This window comes from Ruditapes philippinarum, unplaced genomic scaffold (assembly GCF_026571515.1).
Source record: "Ruditapes philippinarum isolate M1 unplaced genomic scaffold, ASM2657151v2 ctg3082_1_1_1_1, whole genome shotgun sequence".
Classification (NCBI taxonomy): Eukaryota; Metazoa; Mollusca; class Bivalvia; order Venerida; family Veneridae; genus Ruditapes; species Ruditapes philippinarum.
In genome coordinates, this window is record NW_026852020.1 from 20,503 (window position 1) to 45,023 (window position 24,521).

Sequence of the window (24,521 nt, forward strand, 5' to 3'; positions counted from 1 at the left end):
AAGCGCCCGGGCTTATTTTAAACTATTTGTTTCATGAGTTTGGCTAAAAAGGATGGGTTTTGGGATGATGTATGGTTTTTAAAAATATGATCGGCCCGTCCAGGTTAAAAAAATTTTTTCGAACATAAAAAATTTGAAAAAATTCATGTATGAAAAGCGAACAAGCTTGAAAAGTATTATCACAGCGTTATCTATAAACACTTGTGATCTTTTGGAAACTTGCATGTACAAGTATGTATGTCCTTGAGGATCAGAAATTAATTTGTTAAGGTATTCAATCCACAATTATCCAAAACCTGTTGGCTTATTTGACTCTTCATGTGTATTATGTTTTATCGGAAATCAGTGTGCCATATGGGAAGGCCGTCATTCTAAGAATAATGCTAAACAATGTCATTTGACGCTTGCATGGTCTTGAACATATCCAGTCGGAACATCTCGGCTGTTATGAATAATACCCTCGGACTTAATACGGATTGAAAAGTAGTTCTACCACGTGTTTTTCTTTCGATATAAACAAAAATGGAGGGTGTAAGTAATAGAAAGAGCATCGCAACATGAGGCTATCTGATTTGTACGCGGGGGCGTAAAACCCCGAGTATAAATTAGAATTCCGAGTGTTTTGATGTTCTTTCTCTTTTGAATCATGAAATAAAAACACGTTCCGTGTTGTCACAGTATGAAACCCCCAGAGAAAAGTAGCCAATGAACGAGCATCTGAATGCTATATTTCTATCGTTATACTCACAAATAGTAAACCGCAGAAAAAATGAGCCAATAAATGGGCATGCTCTGTAGTGCGGGTAATAAATACATGCACTCCAGTAAGTATGTGTATATGATTTAACTCTGACACATTTTCAACAGAAAGGTCCTAAAACCATGATACAATCATTGATAATGTATAACGAATGTAATTACTTGAATTCCTAAAGAAAATTAAGTCTATTTCGTCAAAAACTATTATTGAAAATATGTCTATTTAAAAGTCCCCACTGATGTACAATTTTAAGCAAATCTGAATGAATTAATGTCAATAGGTAGACCTTTTTTACTTTTGGTTTCTACAACTATAATAATAAGTATATAAAAATGTATTCGTTTACTTTTATATGTTTTATACTTAATTAAGATGGACGTAATCAACTGCCAGCATTAAATTACCATTTGTTTGCATGCGTAAATTAAACCGAAATACCGTATCCGTTCTGTGTATTTCCGAAATTTGGCGAAATACCGTATCCGTTCTGTGTATTTCCGAAATTTGACGAAATACCGTATCCGTTCTGTGTATTTCCGAAATTTGACGAAATACCGTATCCGTTCTGTGTATTTCCGAAGTTTGACGAAAGAGCAGAGAAAATGTAATTGAATCATATCACGTCAAATTGTATGAAAACAAATGTAAAATGGGCGAATTACCTTAAAGATAAGAGGGTCAGATTCATGTGAATCAAACTAAACCATGTCGATCTCATAGCACTTCTGTCATACCTTACACACAGGAGGAAAAATGAATAGCTGCTACTTGTTTTTTCTTTTCCTTTTTGTCTGTAAATCACAATCACAGACAGGTAAATATAGACTTATCAATTTATCAATCAATGAATATTTTTGAATTGATTTATTATTATTATTATTATTATTATTATTATTATTATTATTATTATTATTATTATGGTGATGATTATTGATTCTAATATATTTTTGGGGGTACTGAAAGAAAGAAAGAAACAAACAATTAGTCTTCTCACACATTTCGGTGCGTGCATGTAGATCTAGCTGAAAAGGCACAGGACATCTGTAGAAGATTTGAAGAACTCGGGATGGTGTAAAAAACGAAAACCAAAACGTGTATCTTCAGACCAACTGCTGGTGCCCCGAGGTAAGCCCCTAGCGCAGAGAATGACAGCTTGAAAGACAGGCCCATTGCTTGGCACAAACAGCGCTTTTCAGGGCTCCCTCCTCATATTGTCTTGGGTTTCTTTAAATTTAGGTTTTCATTGGCCGCTGTACAGTGACCTCCTTTTGGCTCAAAATTCGTACCTTTGGCAAATTCCTCGTGGAAATTGCATGGAGGTAAATTATCGCTTCTTTGTGCTTCTAAAACGACAATTGGTGACATGTCCAGGGTCTGGACTCGACAGCGAAAGCTGCTTTTAGTGCCTTAAAGGCCGGATGGAGCCTCATTATTCATAGAATACATACACACATAAAAGCTAGTTATAGTTGTGTGCGACACATTCATTGTTCATACAACATTTACTTATCAGAATGTAGATCTTCTGAAAACAAGTTTCCACACTAGTAATCTACAAGACGTCAGAAATAGATTTATTCGGAGAGAGAAAACATACTTGATTCGTTATGCACTAAATGTTGACCCTTTAATGTCCTGGAATAAATAGTGATTTAGTCTGCCACCTAATCCAATATAGGGCCAGGCAAGCTTTTGTGCCCATATTAGCCGGTTCTGTAGACCTTTTTTACTGTTTACTTAGAAACTCAATTATATTTCTTAACTTTCAATGAGTTTTTCCAAATCCTTAAATTTAGTCAAAGTGTTATATAGCGGATCTTATTGATGGATTTAATACTATTGAAGAGCTCTTTACTGCTACAGCTGCTACTGCTACTTCTGCTGTTAATGTTTTTGCTGTTATTACCACTGCTGATACTGTTTTTGCTGTTACTGCTAACTTCACGTACATACATGTTTTCGTTTCAGCCCCAATTTTCTCGCCAGAAGTAGAGCAGGGTCGGATAGACAGTTTTGAGCTGGACGAAGCTTCCGGACTTGCTGCAAGTCGTCTGCACCCTGGAATTCTGTATTCGCACAATGATCACGGTGATCGGCCGAGACTGTTCGCCATCAATGCATCTACGGCTGAGGTTGTTGCCACACTTGAAATAAGGTAACTAACCATGAGCGTGTTCAAAATGGCGAGTTCAAATATTCACTTGCTGTTTGAAAAATATAGGCGAATATTTCAGAGATCATGTTTTCTTATAATTCGAACAGCATCAATTTTTACTTAGAGGTATATAAAATTAAACCTAGCCAAATACACTTATCAATATAGTTTTATTTGCCTATTTTCTCAATTAAAAGCATAACTTTTATTTATGTATTTTCTAGACCTGTGAACATTTCGTTAATTAAGCCATGTGTACTCTTTGTTAGTTTAGCCCTCTCTGTTTTTACGTTGTGTAGATTTTGCTATTCTAACTCTCTGTATATTTTGTTAGTCTATTCTTGTGTACATTTTAGTGTTCTTGTCGTGGGACTATTTTATTTTTCTAGCCATGTGTACATTTAATTATTCTTGCATTGTGTACATTTTGTTATTCTAGCCCTGTGCACGTTTCGTTATTTCAGGCGTGTGTATATTTATTATTCTAGCCATGTGTGCATTTATTATTCTAGCCATGTGTACATTAAATAATTCTTGTCTTGTGTACATTTTGTTATTCTAGCCATGTGCACGTTTCGTTATTTCATGCTTGTGTATATTTATTATTCTAGCCATGTGTGCATTTATTATTCTAGCCATGTGTACATTAAATAATTCTTGTCTTGTGTACATTTTGTTATTCTAGGCCTGTGCACTAGTCTTTTATATATATATATTATTCTAGCCATGTGGGCATTTATTATTCTAGCCCTGTGTATATTTTATTAATTGCCTTGCGGACATTTTGTTACTCTAGCACTATTTTTTTTTTATTCTAGCCCAGCGTATCACAACGATTGGGAAGATATAGCTGTTGGTCCATGTGCCAAAGGAGATCAACGCACGTGCATCTATATCCTTGACGACGGTAACTATCACGGTGTTGACAAGAGGACTGTTTATCGTGTCGTTGAACCAGACACAATGGTCGACCAAACAATAGCACCTGATTCAACCTACAAGTACAAGTTAGTATTATCAGTTTTATCTTAATTCTGTTTTGAAACAAGATTGATGTTCTGTGGACATGATATTGATATTTGTGTTTTTAACATTATTTATTTTTGATAACTTTTTAAAACATGAATGTTATTTACGTATTATATTACTTTTCTTTGTCATTATGCCCTATCCAAGTCAACACGCATCCTAACACACTATACTGGTTGTCCTGCCAACTTTGTAGAGCCAACTCCCCTCGGCTTAGATCAGCACACACGGCAGCTCACTTCATATACGCTTAGTCGTGCCGTCTTAAATGCAAGTCCAAGCTGTAAGGAACATGATATATACCTGCTTTAAAGGTCACAGAGGATCTTCGAATCATATGCCTATGTCCTGTGCCTTCTTAACGATGTGCACAAACCGAGAGGAAGAGAGAAGCTGTCGATACTTAAACTGTGATGCCCTATATAACGACATTTCTTATCTGTACTTGTAGAGCTAGACAGGGACGACTGTCCATTCTGTACTTCCTGTAATGTACACGACATGCTTTATATGTACTTGTATAGCTGGTTGGACAAGGTTGCCGCTACTAAATTTCTAAAATGTCCTTTATCACGTCAAGCATTATTTATTTGTATAGATGGACGGGGCGTCTAACGATACTTTATGCTTTGTTGTGTCCTTAATCACATCATGGATTATGTATTTGTAAAGCTGGACTAAGACGGCTTCCGATACTTTATTTTCTGTAATGTCCCCTATAACTTATTTTCTGTATTTTTTAAGCTGGACGGAGAGGGATGCCGATACTTTACTTTCTGTAATGTCCTCTGTAACTTATTATCTGAATTTTTTAAGCTGGACGGAGAGGGATGCCGATACTTTACTTTCTGTAATGTCTTCTGTAACTTATTATCTGTATTTTTTAAGCTTGACGGAGAAGGATGCCGATACTTTACTTTCTGTAATGTCTTCTGTAACTTATTATCTGAATTCTTTAAGCTGGACGGAGAGGGATGCCGTTACTTTACTTTCTGTAATGTCCTCTGTAACTAATTATCTGTATTTTTTAAGCTTGACGGAGAAGGATGCCGATACTTTACTTTCTGTAATGTCCTCTGTAACTTATTATCGGTATTTTTTAAGCTTGACGGAGAAGGATGCCGATACTTTACTTTCTGTAATGTCCTCTGTAACTTATTATCTGAATGTTTGAAGCTGGACGGAGAGGGATGCCGTTAATTTACTTTCTGTATTGTTCTCTGTAACTTATTATCTGTATTTTTAAAGCTGGACGGAGAGGGATGCCGTTACTTTACTTTCTGTATTGTTCTCTGTAACTTATTATCTGTATTTTTAAAGCTGGACGGAGAGGGATGCCGATACTTTACTTTCTGTAATGTCCTCTGTAACTTATTATCTGAATGTTTGAAGCTGGACGGAGAGGGATGCCGTTACTTTACTTTCTGTATTGTTCTCTGTAACTTATTATCTGTATTTTTAAAGCTGGACGGAATGGGATGCCGTTACTTTACTTTCTGTAATGTCCTCTGTAACTTATTATCTGTATTTTTAAGCTGGACGGAGAAGGATGCCGATACTTTTCTTTCTGTAATGTCCTCTGTAACTTATTATCTGTATTTGTAAAGCTTGCCGGAGAGGGATGCCGTAACTTTACTTTCTGTAATGTCCTCTGTAACTTATTATCTGTATTTGTAAAGCTGGACGGAGAAGGATGCCGATACTTTACTTTCTGTAATGTCCTCTGTAACTTATTATCTGTATTTTTAAAGCTGGACGGAGAGGGATGCCGATACTTTACTTTCTGTAATGTCTTCTGTAACTTATTATCTGTATTTTTAAAGCTGGACGGAGAGGGATGCCAATACTTTATTTTCGGTAATGTTCTTTAAAACTTATAATCTGTATTTGTAAAGCTGGAAGGAGAGGGCATAAGATATTCTAACGGTATTTTCTTAATGCCCTAAATCACTAAATGTATTAATTACAAAGATGATGGCTGTCGATACTTCTTGAATGTCCTATATCAGTTTTTATCTTATTTGTAAAGCTGGACGGAGACGGCAGCCGATACAATCATGGTGGATAACAATGCGGACATTTACGTGATCAGTAACACGTTAGGTGGACGTGGTATGATCGCTAAACTACCAGCACAAGCATGGGGCCAGAAAAATCCGGTTTATATAGACTCAGGATCATACTTTGCTATGTACTCATCCCACCATGACCCTGCAGGTAATGTATGTGTGTGACATATACCAAATCATCATGTTATGTAGCAGAAATTTAACAGTTGCATATATTGTATAGTTTTATGACGAAAATGAAATCATTACATCAAATTATACCAGAGATTTTTATTACAGATAGAGAAATATAACGTTCCGTGATAATACCTAATTTAAAACGTTCTTATGAGAAATATATACAAGGCATACACAAATTTGTAAAAGGGAGACACATCTATTAAAACTAAAGGAATTTTAAATTATGATCATCTCCCTTGCAGGAGGAGATATTTCACCAGATGGCACAGAAGTGTTAGTGAAGACACGGGATTACATTTACTACTGGAAACCGGCGGACGGTGACATAGTCGCGGCACTGACACATCCAGGAATTAAGGTTCCCTACTATAAGGTATAAGATCATCATATTCCCGAAAAGGGCTCAGTCCTTACACTTTGTTGTGTTCTGAGAGTCCATGAAGTCGAAAAAGAAAAAATGCAACTGACAAACGAAGGTTCTTATTCTGCTGTCCACATTTTAAGTCTCGTGAAACAATTTTCCTTTATTACAAACTAGAACTCCGCGAGTCGGATGTGTCGCCTTGTAAACAATATAGTTAAGAAGAAATGATCAGGACAAAAATGAAATATGACAATAAACAAAGGGCAATAACTCAAAAAATAAGTGCAGAGCAACAGTTTCAATGCACTGCACTTCTTATAAATAAGATCTGTCATCCTATGAGGTTGCATGTCTATAGCTTTTTTAATTTATGAAAAATGGCCTGGACAAAAATAAAGTATTAAAATTAACAAAGGGCAATAACTCAAAAAATAGAAATGCAGCGAACCGGTTCTTGTGCACTGCACTTTTTCTTAATGAGATCTATCATCCTATGAAGTTTCAAGTCCATATCTTTTATACTTTAGGAGAAATAGCCCGAACAAAATTAAAGTATGAAAATTAACAAAGGGCAATAACTCAAACAATAAGAAATGCAGAGTACCAGTCTTTATGGACTCCACTCTTTCTTAATGAGATCTATCATCCTATGACGTTTCAAGTTCATAGCTTTTATACGTTATGAGAAATGGCCCGGACAAAAATAAAGTATTAAAAGTAACAAAGGGCAATAACTCAAAAAAAATAAGAAATGCAGAGTACAGAGTTTCTTGTGCACTGCATTTGGGTCATTATAAAAAGCATGCATACCAAGTTTGAAGTCAATCTGACTTATAATGACTGACTTATGCTCCGCACAAGCTTAAGGGGATGCAGACGCCGCCGACAAAAATAACCCGTATATGTCGGCTTTTTTCAATGCGACACAAAAAGTAGAAACTACTCAAAATCGCCACCGCCGGGATTCAAACCTTCTTAAGATTTGGTTCATGAACAAATACCAAATTATCAATATTTGCAAATACGTACATTTATAATTATTTAGAACAAGAAAATGATATGTAAATCAAATTCTATTACACTTGTCTTTCGAATTGTATATTTACTGGCTTTCTTTATTTCAGGAGAGGTTAGGGGAGGCGGTATGTTGGTCAGCGGACGGATCGGCCTATTATACCTTGGGAGAAGGACTACACCAAAAGCTGTATATGTACGAACGTGCATAATATTAATATATTACGTAAAAGATGTTCAGAATTTCTTATTTTTTTAATCCACTATGTAATGCCAATTGTCAGAATGTTTAAATCATACTGTTTTAGAGAGGGAACTCATTGAAGCTACAACGAAAATTGTGAAAACATATCCATGTCATAAATTCTCAAGCATCCCTTTACTAACTTTGAATCATATAATCCTCAACGAATACTAAGTTTACACGTTTGGAAGTTATTATTAATACAAAAGTATAATTTCAAGTTTTTTTCTCAAATATTCTCAAGTGCTTAAAACTGTTAATGAACAAATGATTTTTGAATGAAAAAAAGAGAAATTAAATCAATAAAGAATGTCCAAAATACCTTACCATGTTTGTATTCTTTTCTTGAAATAAACGGGCCTTTCATTTAGTTCCAGAAATAGAAGAATGTCAATAATTAAAACTATTGTAGGCTGGATTGATTAAGCCTTTCATGGACAGTACTAGAAAGTACAATCTACCATCTAGCTGAACGCTGGCTTAAGCAAAGTTCAGTATTTAAACATGGTAATGGTGAAATTATAAATTAAGAAACATCAACAGACGTGGAGTAATTCTAAATTTATTTTTAAAACATAGTAACGATAGAAATGCATAGCAAATTGGAAAGTTTTGGTTCGATTGTTTTTTTTCTAATTTACCACTACTGACGAATAAGTTTATGTAACCAAGGAAGAGGTGTAGGTCACATTTAAGGGTAAATTCTGGATTCCGCAATTTATTTTGAGATAATATGTTTCAACTCTATCCAAGTCAAATAAGACCCTAAAAGATAAAATAAAATAGTCGGCTTCCTCTTTCAGACATTTTTGCTGTGTCACCTTTGAAATTGTACATTTAAAAATCTTGCATGCTTTCCAGTTTCTGTCGCCCAGAAATAAGGTCCTGAAGAATTCAAACTAAACAATTTAAAGTCAATATATGACAAGCAAACACTGCAGAGATACCATACATACGCTTAAAACCAATCAAACTTTGGGTGACATACAATGGGGTTCCTAGTTTTTAAGAACTATTGAAATAAAAATCTTGACCAACACCCACCTTGTGCTTTTTAAATCAATGAATGAAATAACATTAAGATCACTAGAAGTTGCCATGAATATAATTCTATGCAACTCGTTCAATAAATTAAGCATATAATCTATATATATACATGATCCTTAACGTTATAATGGTAAACATTTTTATTCATTTGACCATCCTTTTAATTATATATCTTATTCAATTACACAAATTTTGGCAGTTTTAATCTGCTAATCTTACAAGAGTAAGGATTAAGATATTTATATCCCTTTATTAATGCACAGGAACCTGAAATTCTATCCACAACAAAAAATAACGATTTAAAAAAATATAAATATAAAAAAACACTAGTACATGTATATGTATGGGATTTTTTTTAAATCGTTATTTTTTTGTTTTGGATAGAATTTCAGGTTCCTGTGATTAATCGGATTACCCAATGACATCATCTAAGGGCGACAACTTGAACCCGGTCTTAAACGTTAATTGATTTCATGGATCTGTGCAATGTCCCCTGTATTTAATTAATTCGTAATTTTATGTCAAGGAGGTAGACCGCCTATGCAAACTTTCAAGTTCAAGGTCTCAAGTGTTTTCATAAGCGTCAGTCAACAAAAAAATCACAACTGAAATTTATCAACCCCTGAAAGTCTTAACAAAACGGTATTTCGGTCTAACATTCGCTTCATCATTTAATCATGTAAACAAATAGTATATAAATGCTTCTGGTGACTTAATTATTTCAATACAGCACGAAAAAGTCGATTTAGATAGAATTAATTTACTGTAAAAGAACTCACATACTTATAAGTGAAACGGATACTATTTATATATATGTTTAAGTTATTAATAGATAATAACAAAATGTAAAGTTGTTTACGATATTTCGGATTTAGTAAACATTCTTTGTTAATTAACAATCTTAAATTGATTCCGATATTTATTATAATGTTACTTTCTTATGAATGTGAAACACATACATTCGCTACTTGGTACAGTTTCTGCGCTAAAGTCTTGCTTACATCAAACGACACATGAAGCAATTTTCCTCAATCCTGTTTTTTTCCGAGATGATTATGAATTATCTACGAAGTGTTCTTCCCACTTTCGTACGCGTCAGGTCCTGTCCTCTCTCGTGATACCCAATCAAAATCATTTAACATTTAACACGAATTGGACATGTTTCCTCGATATTACTGGTTTCCAAACTATTTCCAATAAAAAAATATCTTTTACCATCAAGTCTCAAGAAAGTAGAAGGTACTTAAGGTACTTTTTTATTTATGTGAAAATTGCTTGAAAACCAGTTTTATCGATGAAACATACCGGTGTTTGCAGGGGCGTATCACGTCTGGGAGTGCGATCTGACCCCAAAATGACTTTGATTCTTCTATGTATCCATCGACTGATGAAGGGAGATAACCTATGTAAGCAGTGCGATGACAAGATTTTCAAAGTACTCTGAACCAAACAATCCACAAATCTTTTATAGATAAGAAAGATACATGTCTAAATATATACATTATACACACGCGGGAGGACTAAACGTGATAAATCAAAACCTTGATTTTAATCATAGCACCGCTTTCATTTATCTTAAGGACAGCAAAATGAGTGCATGTTACTTGTTTATTCTATTACTATTTGCATGTAATAGAGGTAAGTTCATTTAAAAAAAATCATAAAATCATACTCTGTATTTCTTTAATGAATATTATTATTATCAAATGTTATTTTTTATCATGATTAGTAGTTAATGGATTTGACCCATACTTGTACAAAACAACAATTTTATAAAACCAAAAATAATTTTTTAAATAATTTTTACTTTATTTTTTAATGAAAGAATACTTTTTCTGCCAATATTGCTATGGGATTGTGGCTCTTGGGTACAAAAGCGTTTAAAAGAATTATCTCAATGTCTAGCTCACTAATGAACATTGCTTGCAGTGCTCAATCGGGCAAATTTTAATGCAAATCTCTTTAAAACAAAATATTAGAAGTCATGTCTGATGACTTATCAAGGGTTCAAACTAAAAGAGCAACATATATGACATCCGAAAAGCAACAACGGACAATATCCCAGTCATCGCGCCTTGAAAATACATTCTTCTCTAATTTGCCATAGATAATTTTGTCCATATTATATGAAGGATTTTGAGCGTATATACTGTAATTTCTTTATGAAAGACACTTAGCGTTAAAAATCAACTTATCTAGCTGGTCTTTACGGGGAACTAGAACGGTATCCAATGAGAATACAACGTAAAATTAAAATGGTAAAATATTGGTAAAAAAAATGTTGAGCTTAGACAAAAAACTCATTAATAAGAAGAATTTATAATGTAATGAAATGCCCCTGTTTTTCTCTATTTTGTCTGTTTTAAAATCATGCCAGTTATGTTATTAACACATGTACTTTTAAATGTAAATTACAATAAGGTAGCAAATAAGGTTAAATAAGTGTTTGTATAACAAACAGGGCAATTTTTCGTCAAAAACAAAGAAATGACAAAGTTTTGAAATGATGCTGGCGGTCACTATCAAGTAACTGTAAGGATACAATCAGAGGTACTTATAACCCGACACTTGCTTTTTTCTGTATATGTTGAATTTTGTATGGTTCAAATTTGAACAAAATCCGTTCACAAATAAAATATTTATACAGAAAAATGTAAGTGTCGGGTTTGTTTTACGTGCCTCTGAGTGTATGTTGACATTTCCTGGTAAAATTAATCATGTTAGGAGCCATTGACTCTGCAAGGGTTGTTTTGTTGAGCGCTATTTGGGGGTGTTGTGTTACTTTTCTTATCTTTTTCGTACCTTCTCTATGAACTTCAAAGTGTATGAACTCAAATAATCAAGATAAGAAATAAAAAGAAAGTGGTTTGGTCTTATATTAATATGACGAACATATTTATTTTATTATATATATAGTATCGGCTATTATTTACACTTTTTGGATACTTTGGTCGATTCATTTCATTTCCTGCATTATAAGGCGGTTATTTTTAACAATCACATCACTTTGGCAGCTTTGTTTTCAGTTTCCAGTATCTTATAATTCAGTGTCCTGCGACTTATCGGGTTTTCATCTCTAAAATATCTAGAAAAAAAAATATTTTAGGCATAATTGATAAGTTATATTCATATTTCTTGAGATAGCTTATAAAACAAGCCATTTTTTCTGTTTTCAGATGTTTCATCCTTTACACTTACTGCATCGACAAGTGCCGACAAGGCTATTCTTGGTGATAATCCATTTACATTATCTTGCCATTATACACTTACGGCAAATGACCAACTGTTTTCAATAGAGCTCCAGAGGAAAAGAGGCACTGGTACTACTGAAACCTACGAAACTATTGTGACCTTTCAAAATCCAAGCAGTCCTTTAAATGTAACATATCAAGATACGGCGTTGGAACATAGGACTATAGCCACAAAACCAACGGAGCAAAGTAAAACAGCAACTCTCGTTTTCAATACGATAGAGTGTGAAGACAAAGCAACATACAATTGTAAGGCATTGTATACGGATGGTGCTGTAAAAACAGTTGAAGATTCTGTGGCAGTAATTGTTAAAGGTAAAAATAACTTCATGTAACCTTTTTTTTGAGATTTTTAAAGAAAGGTGTGACTGTTGTACAGCATTTCCTAAGCACCAAAGTGACGTCGTAAGTCTTAATCACCGCTATTTAATTTGTACTTTGGATCTAAATATAATTAAATCACTTTTCAAAGATATAATTCTATTATTTTTGAGAGAATTTTACATTAACTCTTCTGATAATTAAACTATTTTTACTTACAAGTTGTGACACTTTCATGAATTTAAAATATATTTGAGAAGATTTTATACTCCTGATCGCATATGACTTAAGGACATGGTATAATATGGTGTTTTTCCGTCCGAGATTATTACACAGCAGAGTAGGGCCAAAAGGTGAAAATCGGCCCGCAAAAAAAATAATGGCCCCGAGAGAATTATTCATTTCAGGGCTCTTGCCCATCTATGACGTTTATCAATGTCTTTAATTCACTTGATAGACCAATTAGTAGCTCTGTGTAAAAATGACTTTAATAAATATTTCTTTCGTTAAAATTTCTGTCGATTCTTGTTGATTTCTACCACAGGTGTCGGCGCGTTGATTGGTCACTAACCCCTGCCACCACAACCCTTACCCCCTCTATCCCCCCCCCCTCCAAAACCATGTAAACTGCAGTAACTTACATTTTTTCAAAAGCATTGTACCAAATGGTAGGGAATTGATTACTCTTAAAGTTAATAAAGCTGTCATTCATTTCAAGTAATAAGAAGATATGTAATATCGAAGTCACCGCAAGTGTTAGTCGAAAGTGACCTGATCGCAGGTTATTTTGTGAAAATTACACGACTTAACAGCATTTTATTCGAAATGAATGGTTTTTGTTGTACTGCGCATATGAATATGATAGAATTATACCATCAAGTGCAATCAAAACGGTTTATTATTCCCCCACCTTAGCGGAGCTCTTCATATATTTCATTCCGACATTTCAGTAGTCACTATAAAAGAAATTATATTATTTCAAAATTTCTTTGCTGAATTTTCAGCAAACCCAAACGCATTATTTGAACAAGGTACAACAATTTCATATACACCAAACACATTTATTAAAGAGGGCGATAACGTGATATTTCAATGTATTGGCGATGTGGGAAATGAAAAAGCCGGCCATCTTGGCTGGTTTTATTATCTTGGTAGCAACTATACAGATCCGATCAATGCATCTGCTATGGCAATATCGCAAGCAACCGTGTTCCAACCAAGTACTTGTAGTTCTAAACAGGCATCAACACTTCATTTGACAATGCTCAGGTCGTTCAATAACATGATAGTGCGATGTACAGTTCAACATGATACCTACAATGAATTTGGAGATGGTTATGCGCAAACTCAAAATATCCCTGTATATTGTAAGTATCTTTATAGAATGTACTTGGCTTTCAATCTCTGTTCTTACTTTGTTTACAGTTATGGCTAACCTTTCGTTCAAAAATGTTCGCATTAGAATGAGCCCCTTGATGTTTATAGATTAAATTGCTCAATAGGGAGAGCATAAGAGAGAATCAGATTAGTAACCCAGGGGTCACTGGTTCGATCCTTAGGTGAGGCGTAGGTTCAGTTTCTCAGTGGCATTTGTTCTTGGACATTTTTTCTAATAACCATTTGTCACCCGCCGCTGAGTCAGAAATCAAACTGAGTTAGAAATCGGTAACTTGAAAATAATTTGGTAATTGAAAATAAATAGGTAATTACTGGTTAGTTATCCAGGAGTCGGTAGATTGAACGACTGCCGAGATATTGCAAAGACAAAAACGAGTTAAATTCGTCGAAAAACAAATAACAACCACAAAAAAATCCATTAAAATGGTAAAAAGTGTATAACTATTTGAAAACTGTAACTCCATATGATGGATGAAATATTTTAAGAAACTCTTTTCACAATATGACTTTATCAAAGATATTACTACGTGCACTATATCAAAAAGAAAGATAACCTCTATGTACTAGTCGCAGTGATGATTTGCCTCAGCTACCAATTAAGACGAAAACAATCTTCACGACTAGATTGCATTTTGTTTGGTGTGTTCAGTTACTGAAACTCCTTGAAAGTTCTATGAAACTGTTCCATGGTACAAATTCTGCAATGCTAAAGTTAACTATCAATATTCACTTATTACATCCAAAAAATGTATCTTTTTACGTACTAGTACAAACACCTTGATCCTCTATGTAACTGTTTTATGGTACAAATTTTGCAATGTTTATTTTAATCAATTTACACTCATAACATGCAAAAAGTACCTTTTCACCTACTAATACATTATTAATCTTTGTTAATTTTTCAGACCCTCCAGTAGTAACTGCTATAGGTGACAAAACAGTTGATGTAGGAACTAAGATTTTGACTTTGAATTGTGTAGCAGATGCAAATCCGCCACCAATATATTCCTGGTTTTTGCCTAATGGAACAGTGGTACATGGTCCAAACGTGTCACTTACCAACATTCAGATTGAAAACACAGGAGTATATACTTGCTTAGTGTATAATGTATACGCTCAAATCAAACATACCGCCCATGAAACTGTGTATATTGATGTCAGTAAGTTTAATTTTATTGATATCATTTGCTTTGAAATTTTGAAAATTAAATTTTAAGCGCCACCGTGCTCTCATCAATATGACATTTCTAACATGCATTGTCATCTTTTGGATTATTGCTTAAAATGTCTCTAGTGTTTTGTTTATTCTACTCCGGATCACGACAGTAAGCCAGAGCAGAGGTACAGTGTAAATGACCGTAGAAAGGATTTCATGATCAATCATAACGAAAGTGCTATTTTCATTGCGGTCAGTCATTGCTCCTCTTCTATTGCTGATGCTGCTTTTCTTGGATATCTGCTTTACGGCCATAACGGATTCATGCCCGAATCTTCTCCCCTGTTGATTATTGAACCTACTATAGTATTACCAGGTGCTACGTGCTACTCACTGCTGACTTCTGGAATTTGGTATGGCTGATTATAAATGGTTCTGGCTTAAAGTATTAACATTCGACTTGTTTGTCTATTCCGTTGATTAATACTTAAGCAATATGTTACCGGTGGACAATACTTTTTGTTTAGGATGGGGATAATTTCTAACTCAATGTAGAATCTCCTTAATAAATGTCAGAAAAACTGGTACATATAATGTATAGCTAAACGTATAGGAAATATGCTTCCCGCTAACAAATGAACGGTATTAAAGAAACAGAAACATGATAGTCTTTTATAAGAAAATTGAAAAGGTTTGTTAAAAAGATCTTGTACTATAAATATACTGTAAATATTCATATTTACTCAAATTATAATGAAATGAAAACTTTTGCAGTGTCTATTTGTCCCTTATAGGAAATACTACCACACCAGCACCGACTCTCCCACAAACAACTGCAGGTCTTACAGAAGGTAAGGCAACAACAGCTCATCGAGATAGTGGTAGTATGTACATTTAAATACCAAATGTGAAAAGTATGGAATCTCTGTAGAATGCCAAAACAGAAAGATGCTATCTGCATACCACATACAATATGAATTTCTCCATGCAAAAAAACACGAATAATCTCAGCGTTCGAACTGCGATCAAAGAGCTATAACTACGTCATTACAGCTCCCTTACGGCTCACCACGCTCTTATCACAATGCACAGAGACAACGTTTGTTTTGGGATTGCTTATAGTGCTACACGTTTATTTCTTGCAATGTCTGTAAGATATTCTGGCAATGCTTAAAATCTATCGGCGCTCTCTTTAGGGTATCGCTGCCCTTGTAACTATATCTTTGCATCAATAAATGGATTGTGCCATAATCAGAGTAAACAACCCTTTGGAGAAAAGAAAAGCATAACTGAATTTGATCTGACATTGACCCAATTTGACCTTGACTGTCAGCCATTTTACTTGATATAACTTTACTTTAATTTCAACTGGCATATCTTCAAATTATGAAGAATATAAGAGAAGAATATAAGTTATATAACTGATGATACTGCTCACTTCATGCATAAACATGATATATTTTCAGTCCCGACGTTTTCCCAAATGATAAATCAGGGTCGGATAGACAGTTCTGAGCTCGACGAAGCTTCGGGACTTGCTGCAAGTCGTCTGCATCCTGGTATTCTGTACTCACACAATGATAACGGTGATTCGCCGAGGCTGTTTGCGATCAATGCATCTACGGCTCGGGTGGTTGCCACGCTTAACATCAGGTAACAAAATTCTGGAAACAAAGTGATCCCTCGGAAGCATTAATCACAACAAAATAACATAAGAATTGCAGACTCGGTTTGATTGAACAAACCAGGCGTGTTTTCTTGACAATTGTAACAAACAAAGCCGATAGTTATCAGAAAGATAATGTAGTGGTCGGGACAGAGATCATGTTTTCTAATAACAATATACATGCATATTTAAAAGCATTTTGTGCTCAGGTGCCAGTTTCAGTTGCCTTTTTTCTTAAAGATATATTATGCTCATATTGATATTTGGAAAAAAAAACTGGCCTCTTTTGAAATATAAAATAAACATCTTTTGAATACACTCAGAAAAAAATGGGTTATATTTTAGATTCAACACATTACAGGTAATTATGGCATGATGACATTGTGTCATTAAAAACAGGCAGTTGTTTTTAATAATAGACCGAATAAATGTGACAATATACATGTACAGTAAGAGGCTCTAAGAGTAATCTGCTGATAACGCCTGCATGACCGCAAGCATTATGTCGGCAACTTGTCTCCAGGCATGCAGTATTATGACTAACAGGAAGCTCCTTAGGGGTCTCGGCTCCAATAAACAAGGATTTAATGAGCAACATTTATCTGATGATTTATTACTTTAATGTGCCTTTAATAGAAAACCAACAGGCTAGCGTATATTGGGCGGGTATTGGCTACAATGTGTATGTTTTGTTATTCTAGCATTGTGTACATTTTCAAAAATTCTCTCTCAATTCGTACTTTTTTGTTATTCTAGCCCAGCGTATAACAACGATTGGGAAGATATAGCTGTAGGTCCATGTGCCAAAGGAGATAAACGCACGTGCATCTATATCCTTGACGATGGTAACTATCATCATGGTGTCCATAAGAGAACAATTTACCGTGTCGTTGAACCAGACGCACTGGTTAATCAAACAGTAGCACCTGATTCAACCTACAAGTACAAGTTAGTATTAGTTTTTATTTCTTAGTTTGTATTCTTGGTTTGATATTGATTAAGTCTGGTTATGTTATTGATTTATTTCCTGTGTTTTTAACAATATTAATTGTGATTACATATGAAATTTGTGTTTAGAGCATGGATTTTCTGTATTTATTATCCAGATGTGTTTAAATGTTGTTTTTATAACATGAATAATTGAATTATATGCTTCAATTTAAGTTGACTTTTATACTCTTATTTATACATTACACTGAGTGATGCATTTTGATTTTTTGTGTATTTATAATATTGATTTTCTGGGTTTATAACATCATTTTATGTAAATAATATAGATTTTCTATTTGATAGCATTGATTTCCTGGGTTTGTTTTTGAACATTGATTTTCTTTAACTTTTCGATATTTCTGTGTTGATTTTCTAGGGATACGGACAAAAGCCCCCCCCCCCCCGGACGAAAGCCCCCCCCCCCCGTCTAAAAATGACAAGGTGGACAAAAGCCCCCCCCATGAATTTTACACATAGGACAAAAGCCCCGCCCCATAAAAAAGTAAGGGTAAGACAAAAGCCCCCCCCCCCATGGTCAATCAAATTTACATATAGTGTATTAAAGTTGTGTTTTTTATGTGTTTAAAAGATGAAATTATGTATGGACATCACATGTAGGAAACATAGTGCTAAGGATATTAATTTGATCCCTTTACAAAAGTGATTATACATTACTACTCTTCTTACCCTTGTTGTGTATATGAAAATATGAAAAGCTATAATTCAGTATTGCATGCATTATTCCATCTGTTATCATATACTTTGTTATCACTTCAATATATAAATAAACATTAAATCAAATTCTTTTCATTTTTATTTAAAAGTTTGTGTGAAATTTGATGAATTTGAGCACCTGTGTGTGTGATAAAAGATGGGGGGGGGGGGGGCTTTTGTCCTACCTGTATTTTTAATGGGGTGGGGGGTGTCCTATGTGTAAATTTCATGGGGGGGGGGGCTTTTGTCCACCTTGTCATTTTAAGATGGGAGGCTTTCGTCCGGGGGGGGGGGGGGGGCTTTTGTCCTACACTCGATTTTCTAATGTTTTCTACATTTGATTTTTTTGTGTTTTAAGTTTTAACAGTAATTTCTGTGTGTTTTAACATTGATTTTTAAGTGTTTATATGGTTACATTTCGGTGTTTATAGTTGCAAAAGTATTACGTAAGTCAGCCATTTGTGTCTGTGTGATCAAGTGTATATCATACATATGACATTTATAGCATTTTACACCACTATATATACTAGGTATACAAGTTGCGAGAGAACATGTTTATTCCTGAATGAGGTAGTCGAGGGATATTTTTTATATTTCTCTCATTCAGGCTATATTCTTCCGTATATCCGGCCAATAATTTTATAACGAATTAATAATACATTGTTCACAAATTTTGATCGAGTTTGAAAACCCAGCAACTTTAGACTAGTTGTTTTCAAAGAAGCGCGGGAAAAAAAGACGAACATGTACTTCATCAACCGCTACACAAGCGCAGCGCAATAAAATGTAGTTCAAGTATAGGGGGTCACTGTTGTAGTTTAAGTTTTTACTATTTTTGGAAGTAATGAATTTTTGAGAGGAGAAATGTGTCATAAAGAACAAAACACAATGAACACATTTATGCACCTACAACGATGTAGGAATACATTGTTTACGTGTGCTTTCTTCGGTTCTTCACGGTATATGCGGCATAGTATACAAAGTGTTTAAGCCAATCAGAATTCCAGAAATTTATTTGCATTATTATAAATACAGGGAAAACATATCTGTAAATAAATGATAAATATATAACAGTAAATATACACATTAAACAACTTGAATTTCTGATGTTCTATATATCAAGTATATCTGAATTTGTAAAGCATGTCTGAGGTCGCTGCCGATATTTTGTAGTGGTGTTGGCAGTTTTCACTCCGGATCACGACAGTAAGCCACATTGAATTTATCACGGCACCGCATCGTTCCTGGGCAGGCTGTCAAACACTTTACCAGAACTATAGTGTATAGTTGCCTTCACTTTTGCAAGGAACTTGATAACTTCTTTACACCGAAGAGCAGAGTTACAGTGCATTTGCAGAAAGGAATAACCGTTGAAAGGATTTCATGATCTAATCAAAGTGGCCTGCGCCGTTTGGGAATCGAACACGGGCCGATACTTTATGTTCTTTAATGCCTTAAATCACGTCATGTATTATCTGCATTTGTAACGCTGGCCGAAGACAACGGCTGATACTTTATGTTCTTTAATGCCTTAAATCACGCCATGTATTATCTGCATTTGTAACGCTGGCCGAAGACAACGGCCGATACTTTATGTTCTTTTATGCCCTAAATCACGTCATGTATTATCTGCATTTGTAACGCTGGCCGAAGACAACGGCTGATACTTTATGTTCTTTAATGCCTTAAATCACGCCATGTATTATCTGCATTTGTAACGCTGGCCGAAGACAACGGCTGATACTTTATGTTCTTTAATGCCCTAAATCACGCCATGTATTATCTGCATTTGTAACGCTGGCCGAAGACAACGGCTGATACTTTATGTTCTTTAATGCCTTAAATCACGTCATGTATTATCTGCATTTGTAACGCTGGCCGAAGACAACGGCTGATACTTTATGTTCTTTAATGCCTTAAATCACGCCATGTATTATCTGCATTTGTAACGCTGGCCGAAGACAACGGCTGATACTTTGTGTTCTTTAATGCCCTAAATCACGTCATGTATTATCTACATTTGTAACGCTGGCCGAAGACAACGGCTGATACTTTGTTTTCTTTAATGCCCCAAATCACGTCATGTATTATCTGCATTTGTAACGCTGGACGGAGACGGCGGTCGATCTTAATGTTCTTGAATGTCCTATATCAGTTGTTATCTTATCTGTAAAGCTGGACGGAGACGGTGGTCGGTACTTTATGTTCTTGAATGCCCTATATCACGTCATGTATTATCTATATTTGTAAAGCTGGACGGAGGTTGCGGCCGATACAATCATGGTGGATAACAATGCGGACATTTACGTGATCAGTACCAAGGTCGGTGGACATGGTAAGATTGCTAAACTACCAGCACAGGCATGGGGCCAGAAAAATCGGGTTTATATAGACTCAGGATCATACCTTTCTGTACCGTCATCACACCATCATGACCCTGCAGGTAACGTGTATGTGTGAAATAGTTTCTTCTGAACACCATTAGGCATATTAGATGAAAAAAATTAACAGTTGCATAGACTCTATAATTTTAGGGGTTATATAGAATAATTATAACATACTATAACCAAATCAAATAAGGTTTCTTAAAATTTTAAATTAAGAAATATATGTATGTAATATTGGTAAAAAGGGAGGCAAATCTGTTGAAACTATTTGAATTTCAAATTACGATCATCTCCCTTGCAGGAGGAGATATTTCACCAGATGGCACAGAAGTTTTAGTGAAGACTAAGGATCATATTTACTACTGGAAACTGGCGGACGGCGACATAGTCGCGGCACTGACACAACCTGGGATTAAGGTTCCGTACCATAAGGTATAAGCCCTAGAGAATTAGGTTTAAACCCACAACCCGCTGTGTTCTGAGGCAAGTCCGTAAAGCCGAAAAAGAAAATGCAACGATCGAGGTCTGGCTCTTTTTCCAGTGTCCACATTTAGCATTTAAGTTCCTTGAAACAATATTCCTTCATTATAAAAAACAACAACTCAAAATCGCCACAACTGGGTTTCAAACATTCTAACGATTTGGTTCATGATAAATGCTAAATAATCAATGTTTGCAAGTACATTTAAAATAATAATGATACATTAAGCAAAATTATTATCTATTACACATGTCATTTGGAAATAGATTTGTTTTTAATTAATTGCTTTCTTTAATTCAGGAGAGGGCAGGGGAGGCGGTATGTTGGTCATTGGATGGCTCGGCCTACTATACCTTAGGAGAGGGACATCACCAAATGTTGCACATGTATAAACGTGCATAATGACACTGATGTTTGGCGGTGCTGTTGCTTTGTATTGAAATACAAGTAGTAAAAAAGAATTAGAGTATTTTTTATCTTTTAATCAGCAAAGCAGTTTCAACTGTGATGCATTTAAAATACGGCCAAATGAGTGTTAAGGCTATATAAACATGTAGTATAGTTACGAAATAGATACGTTGTATCAACTTTGAGTGTTTGTAGAATAAAGGACGATCGGAGTTAAAATGCTCAGGAATAAAATAATAGTATAATTATATTATGGGTCTGTCCCATATGCTACTTATAATCTTATGAGACTCAAACAACTAAATAGAATACTAGCTTAGTGAGAATAAAAGCTACTTTAAAATCCATAACTTCATCAGCATTCCTTTGTTAACTGATGTAGTCCATAAAACTTAAACTTATCGAATTGTTAAATTGCAGGGAAAAAGATACTCTTGTTAAACTTTGTAAATTTAGTAAGATTGCTTTTAATCGTAGAAATAAACAAATGAGTCAAAATATATACATTTAATCATAATCATCCTCTTAATAACTCATTGGTTAATATAACATTTGTTTTGTTTTAAATAGATTGTGTGACTATAATTGTGTTGTGTAAATATGTTATTTATGTGCACGATGTACATGTTGTACAAGTGAAATAAATGTTCTGTTCTGTTCTGTTCTGTTCATAAACAATTGTAAACATGTTTTGTGATAATAAAACCGCTACGATATGTTACTGTTAAAAATATAAGTAATTTAAACATTTAATCACAAGTGCTTCGTTTATATATGATTTTTTTAGGTAAGTAAAGTATGTTTTATAATAATTTAATTTTAGAATAGGTAATTCAGGACAGACTTGACAGATAAGTTACGTTTTTATTGCTGAATTATCACGATTAGCAGCGTCTGATATCATAAACAACTCAGTACGTGTATCTGAAACCTTAGTGACCTCAGTTAACTCCTTATATGATTTAAAAGGAGTTAAACCAGGTGACGGTGTATGTAACATTGTGAACTCTATTCACTTTATATTTCGAAATATACATCAAACCTAATATAAAGGGCCATTTTATATTTGGTGTCCTTGCAAAACAGTTAAAAAGGGAGCATTCATTTGCTTATCTAGACATTGTCAATATAAGAAAACCATAGTTATAATAAGTTTGTATGAAAATCAAATTAATTTTGCTATATATGAACTTTTCACGAGAGTCCTCGCAAGCTTTTATGTAAAACCAAAGGCGCTAGACACACTTATCAATATTCAAGTTTTTTTCATATAATTACAGGATTTATTGAAAATAAATATTTCATGAGTGGCGGTATCCAATCAGTGAAATATGATAATTTTCATATCACAAGATGAAAATATAAATCCTGTATTTATAGCAGAAAAAAAAAACTTGAATTTTTTGTTTCTATTTTTTCTCGGCAAGACATCAGCGAAAATACAAAAAAATATGTTTCACAGCGGTGGAAAATAAATTTTACAGTGAAAATACGGAAAATGAAAATACGCATTTTATTTCATCAATATATTTCTCAATTTTTCATTTATATTTAATTTAGTATATAACAAACATGTATACACATATATACTATATAATTATAAAGAATATTCTTTAAATATATATATAGTATATAAGCGTATGTATACAGTATAATGATATAGTGTGTCTTGCGCCTGTTTCGTCACTGCATATGATTTTTATAAAATTCTCCAAGTTCATTAATATTACAACAGATTGCAAATGTTTGTCTTTTCTAAACAAAAATACAGATATACTGTATACATTTCTGAGAAATAATGTATGCATTAATGTGCCTTTATTTAAATTTGAGTTTCATATGTATAGTATCTATATAAGTACTAAGTGTTAAGAATTAATAACTGTATATCCAGCGAAGAAAAACAAAACAACAACAAACAAAACAACAACAAAAGAACACACACAAAAATCTTTCATAACGTCACCAAAAATATTTAACGATCACAAAAGTTAAATCTAAAATTTAAATTTTGACTCCGAATAAAGCGTTGTTCAAAGTTCTGATCCTTTCAATGTAATGCATCATTGTAGTTTTTTTAGTGTCCCCCGACCGGTAACTAGATCTAGTTTCAGGCGGCCAACACCTGTTCTCTTTAGTAACTGGTCTTCCCTTGACATTTTAAAAGCTTTGTCAACGTGAAAAAAAACAAACAACTTTTACTGATCATTCTATCAATTTTTTTCGCATGTTTTCACATTGCATGAAAGTTTATATGCAAAACTGAATCTAAATTGACGGTGATATTCAGAGATAAAATGATTATTTAGTATCATACAACCGCAGAAGTTCATGACTGTTTTAGTTATGCGCAGTTTTCCCGGGTAAATCAATGAAAAGCCCTGCGCGCGCATTTTGTATTTAATGTTTACATACAAATAATGGAGGAAAGCCGACAAAACGTGTAGTGTGTGAATCAGCCATAACAGATGAATTTGACACTTGAAGAAATGAAGAAAGTTCCTTCAACTCACCGATTTCAGGTGGCGAAAGTTGAATTTGCGAACGAAAATGACGAAGGTGAGGAAGAAAATATTCAGGAAACTGCTGTCGGAAATGGTTCTGTAGCGGGGGATGCTGAAGATGCGACATCAACAACTTTTTCATTACCTAATGACACTTACGGACATAATCAAAATAGTTACACGGCATATGGAACACATTTAAAAACATTCGGTAGAAACACGACAGAGGCCATACCTCATGTCGACCACTATAGGAATTTATTGTCGGCCACATCACCTCTGAAGTCTCGACCAACCTTAGCGGAATTACACGAGGAAAAGGTAGGTCAATCAGTGCACGTGTTAAGGTCATTTGATGATAATTTAGTTAGTAATTTTTGTTC

General features: G+C 34.3%; 3 protein-coding genes across 6 annotated transcripts in view; all 3 read left to right on the top strand.

Moving 5' to 3' along the window:
• The first annotated feature begins 1,419 nt into the window (after positions 1-1,419).
• LOC132746851 (uncharacterized) lies at positions 1,420-7,806 on the top strand. The gene is made up of 6 exons (XM_060736125.1): positions 1,420-1,574; positions 2,729-2,915; positions 3,734-3,922; positions 5,974-6,161; positions 6,436-6,566; positions 7,682-7,806. Exons 1-6 carry the CDS (start codon positions 1,514-1,516, stop codon positions 7,781-7,783), a joined length of 858 nt encoding a protein of 285 aa, XP_060592108.1. The 5' UTR covers positions 1,420-1,513; the 3' UTR covers positions 7,784-7,806.
• A 2,555-nt stretch (positions 7,807-10,361) lies between these two features.
• Positions 10,362-21,687, top strand: LOC132746836 (uncharacterized). Of its 2 annotated transcripts, none has more exons than XM_060736103.1 (10): positions 10,362-10,500; positions 12,039-12,428; positions 13,439-13,801; positions 14,738-14,992; positions 15,783-15,872; positions 16,455-16,641; positions 17,411-17,602; positions 20,611-20,801; positions 21,047-21,177; positions 21,527-21,687. In XM_060736103.1, the coding sequence occupies exons 1-10, from the start codon at positions 10,452-10,454 to the stop codon at positions 21,626-21,628; spliced, it is 1,950 nt and encodes a 649-aa protein (XP_060592086.1). In that variant the 5' UTR covers positions 10,362-10,451; the 3' UTR covers positions 21,629-21,687. The 2 variants fall into 2 exon arrangements, with proteins under 2 accessions (XP_060592086.1, XP_060592094.1); XM_060736111.1 differs by having other exon boundaries at positions 15,783-15,839.
• A 2,162-nt stretch (positions 21,688-23,849) lies between these two features.
• The window catches only part of LOC132746873 (solute carrier family 12 member 2-like), a 109,047-nt gene continuing 108,375 nt past the window's right edge, over positions 23,850-24,521 (top strand). For 2 of the 3 annotated variants that reach the window (XM_060736152.1, XM_060736159.1), the window contains exon 1: positions 23,850-24,459. In XM_060736152.1, the coding sequence (XP_060592135.1) occupies positions 24,103-24,459 (357 nt within the window). In that variant the 5' untranslated portion in view covers positions 23,850-24,102. The remainder of the gene's footprint in view (positions 24,460-24,521) is intronic. The other variant, XM_060736167.1, reaches the window with a different exon arrangement.

Excerpts from the sequence above, each read along its gene's own strand:
- LOC132746836 (XM_060736103.1), top strand. The coding sequence starts at position 10,452 with ATGAGTGCATGTTACTTGTTTATTCTATTACTATTTGCATGTAATAGA. Across the intron at positions 17,603-20,610 it reads GATTCAACCTACAAGTACAA|CTGGACGGAGGTTGCGGCCG; the intron begins GTTAGTATTAGT and ends ATATTTGTAAAG. Across the intron at positions 20,802-21,046 it reads ACACCATCATGACCCTGCAG|GAGGAGATATTTCACCAGAT; the intron begins GTAACGTGTATG and ends TCTCCCTTGCAG.
- LOC132746851 (XM_060736125.1), top strand. The coding sequence starts at position 1,514 with ATGAATAGCTGCTACTTGTTTTTTCTTTTCCTTTTTGTCTGTAAATCA. Across the intron at positions 2,916-3,733 it reads GTTGCCACACTTGAAATAAG|CCCAGCGTATCACAACGATT; the intron begins GTAACTAACCAT and ends TTTTTATTCTAG. Across the intron at positions 6,567-7,681 it reads TTAAGGTTCCCTACTATAAG|GAGAGGTTAGGGGAGGCGGT; the intron begins GTATAAGATCAT and ends TCTTTATTTCAG.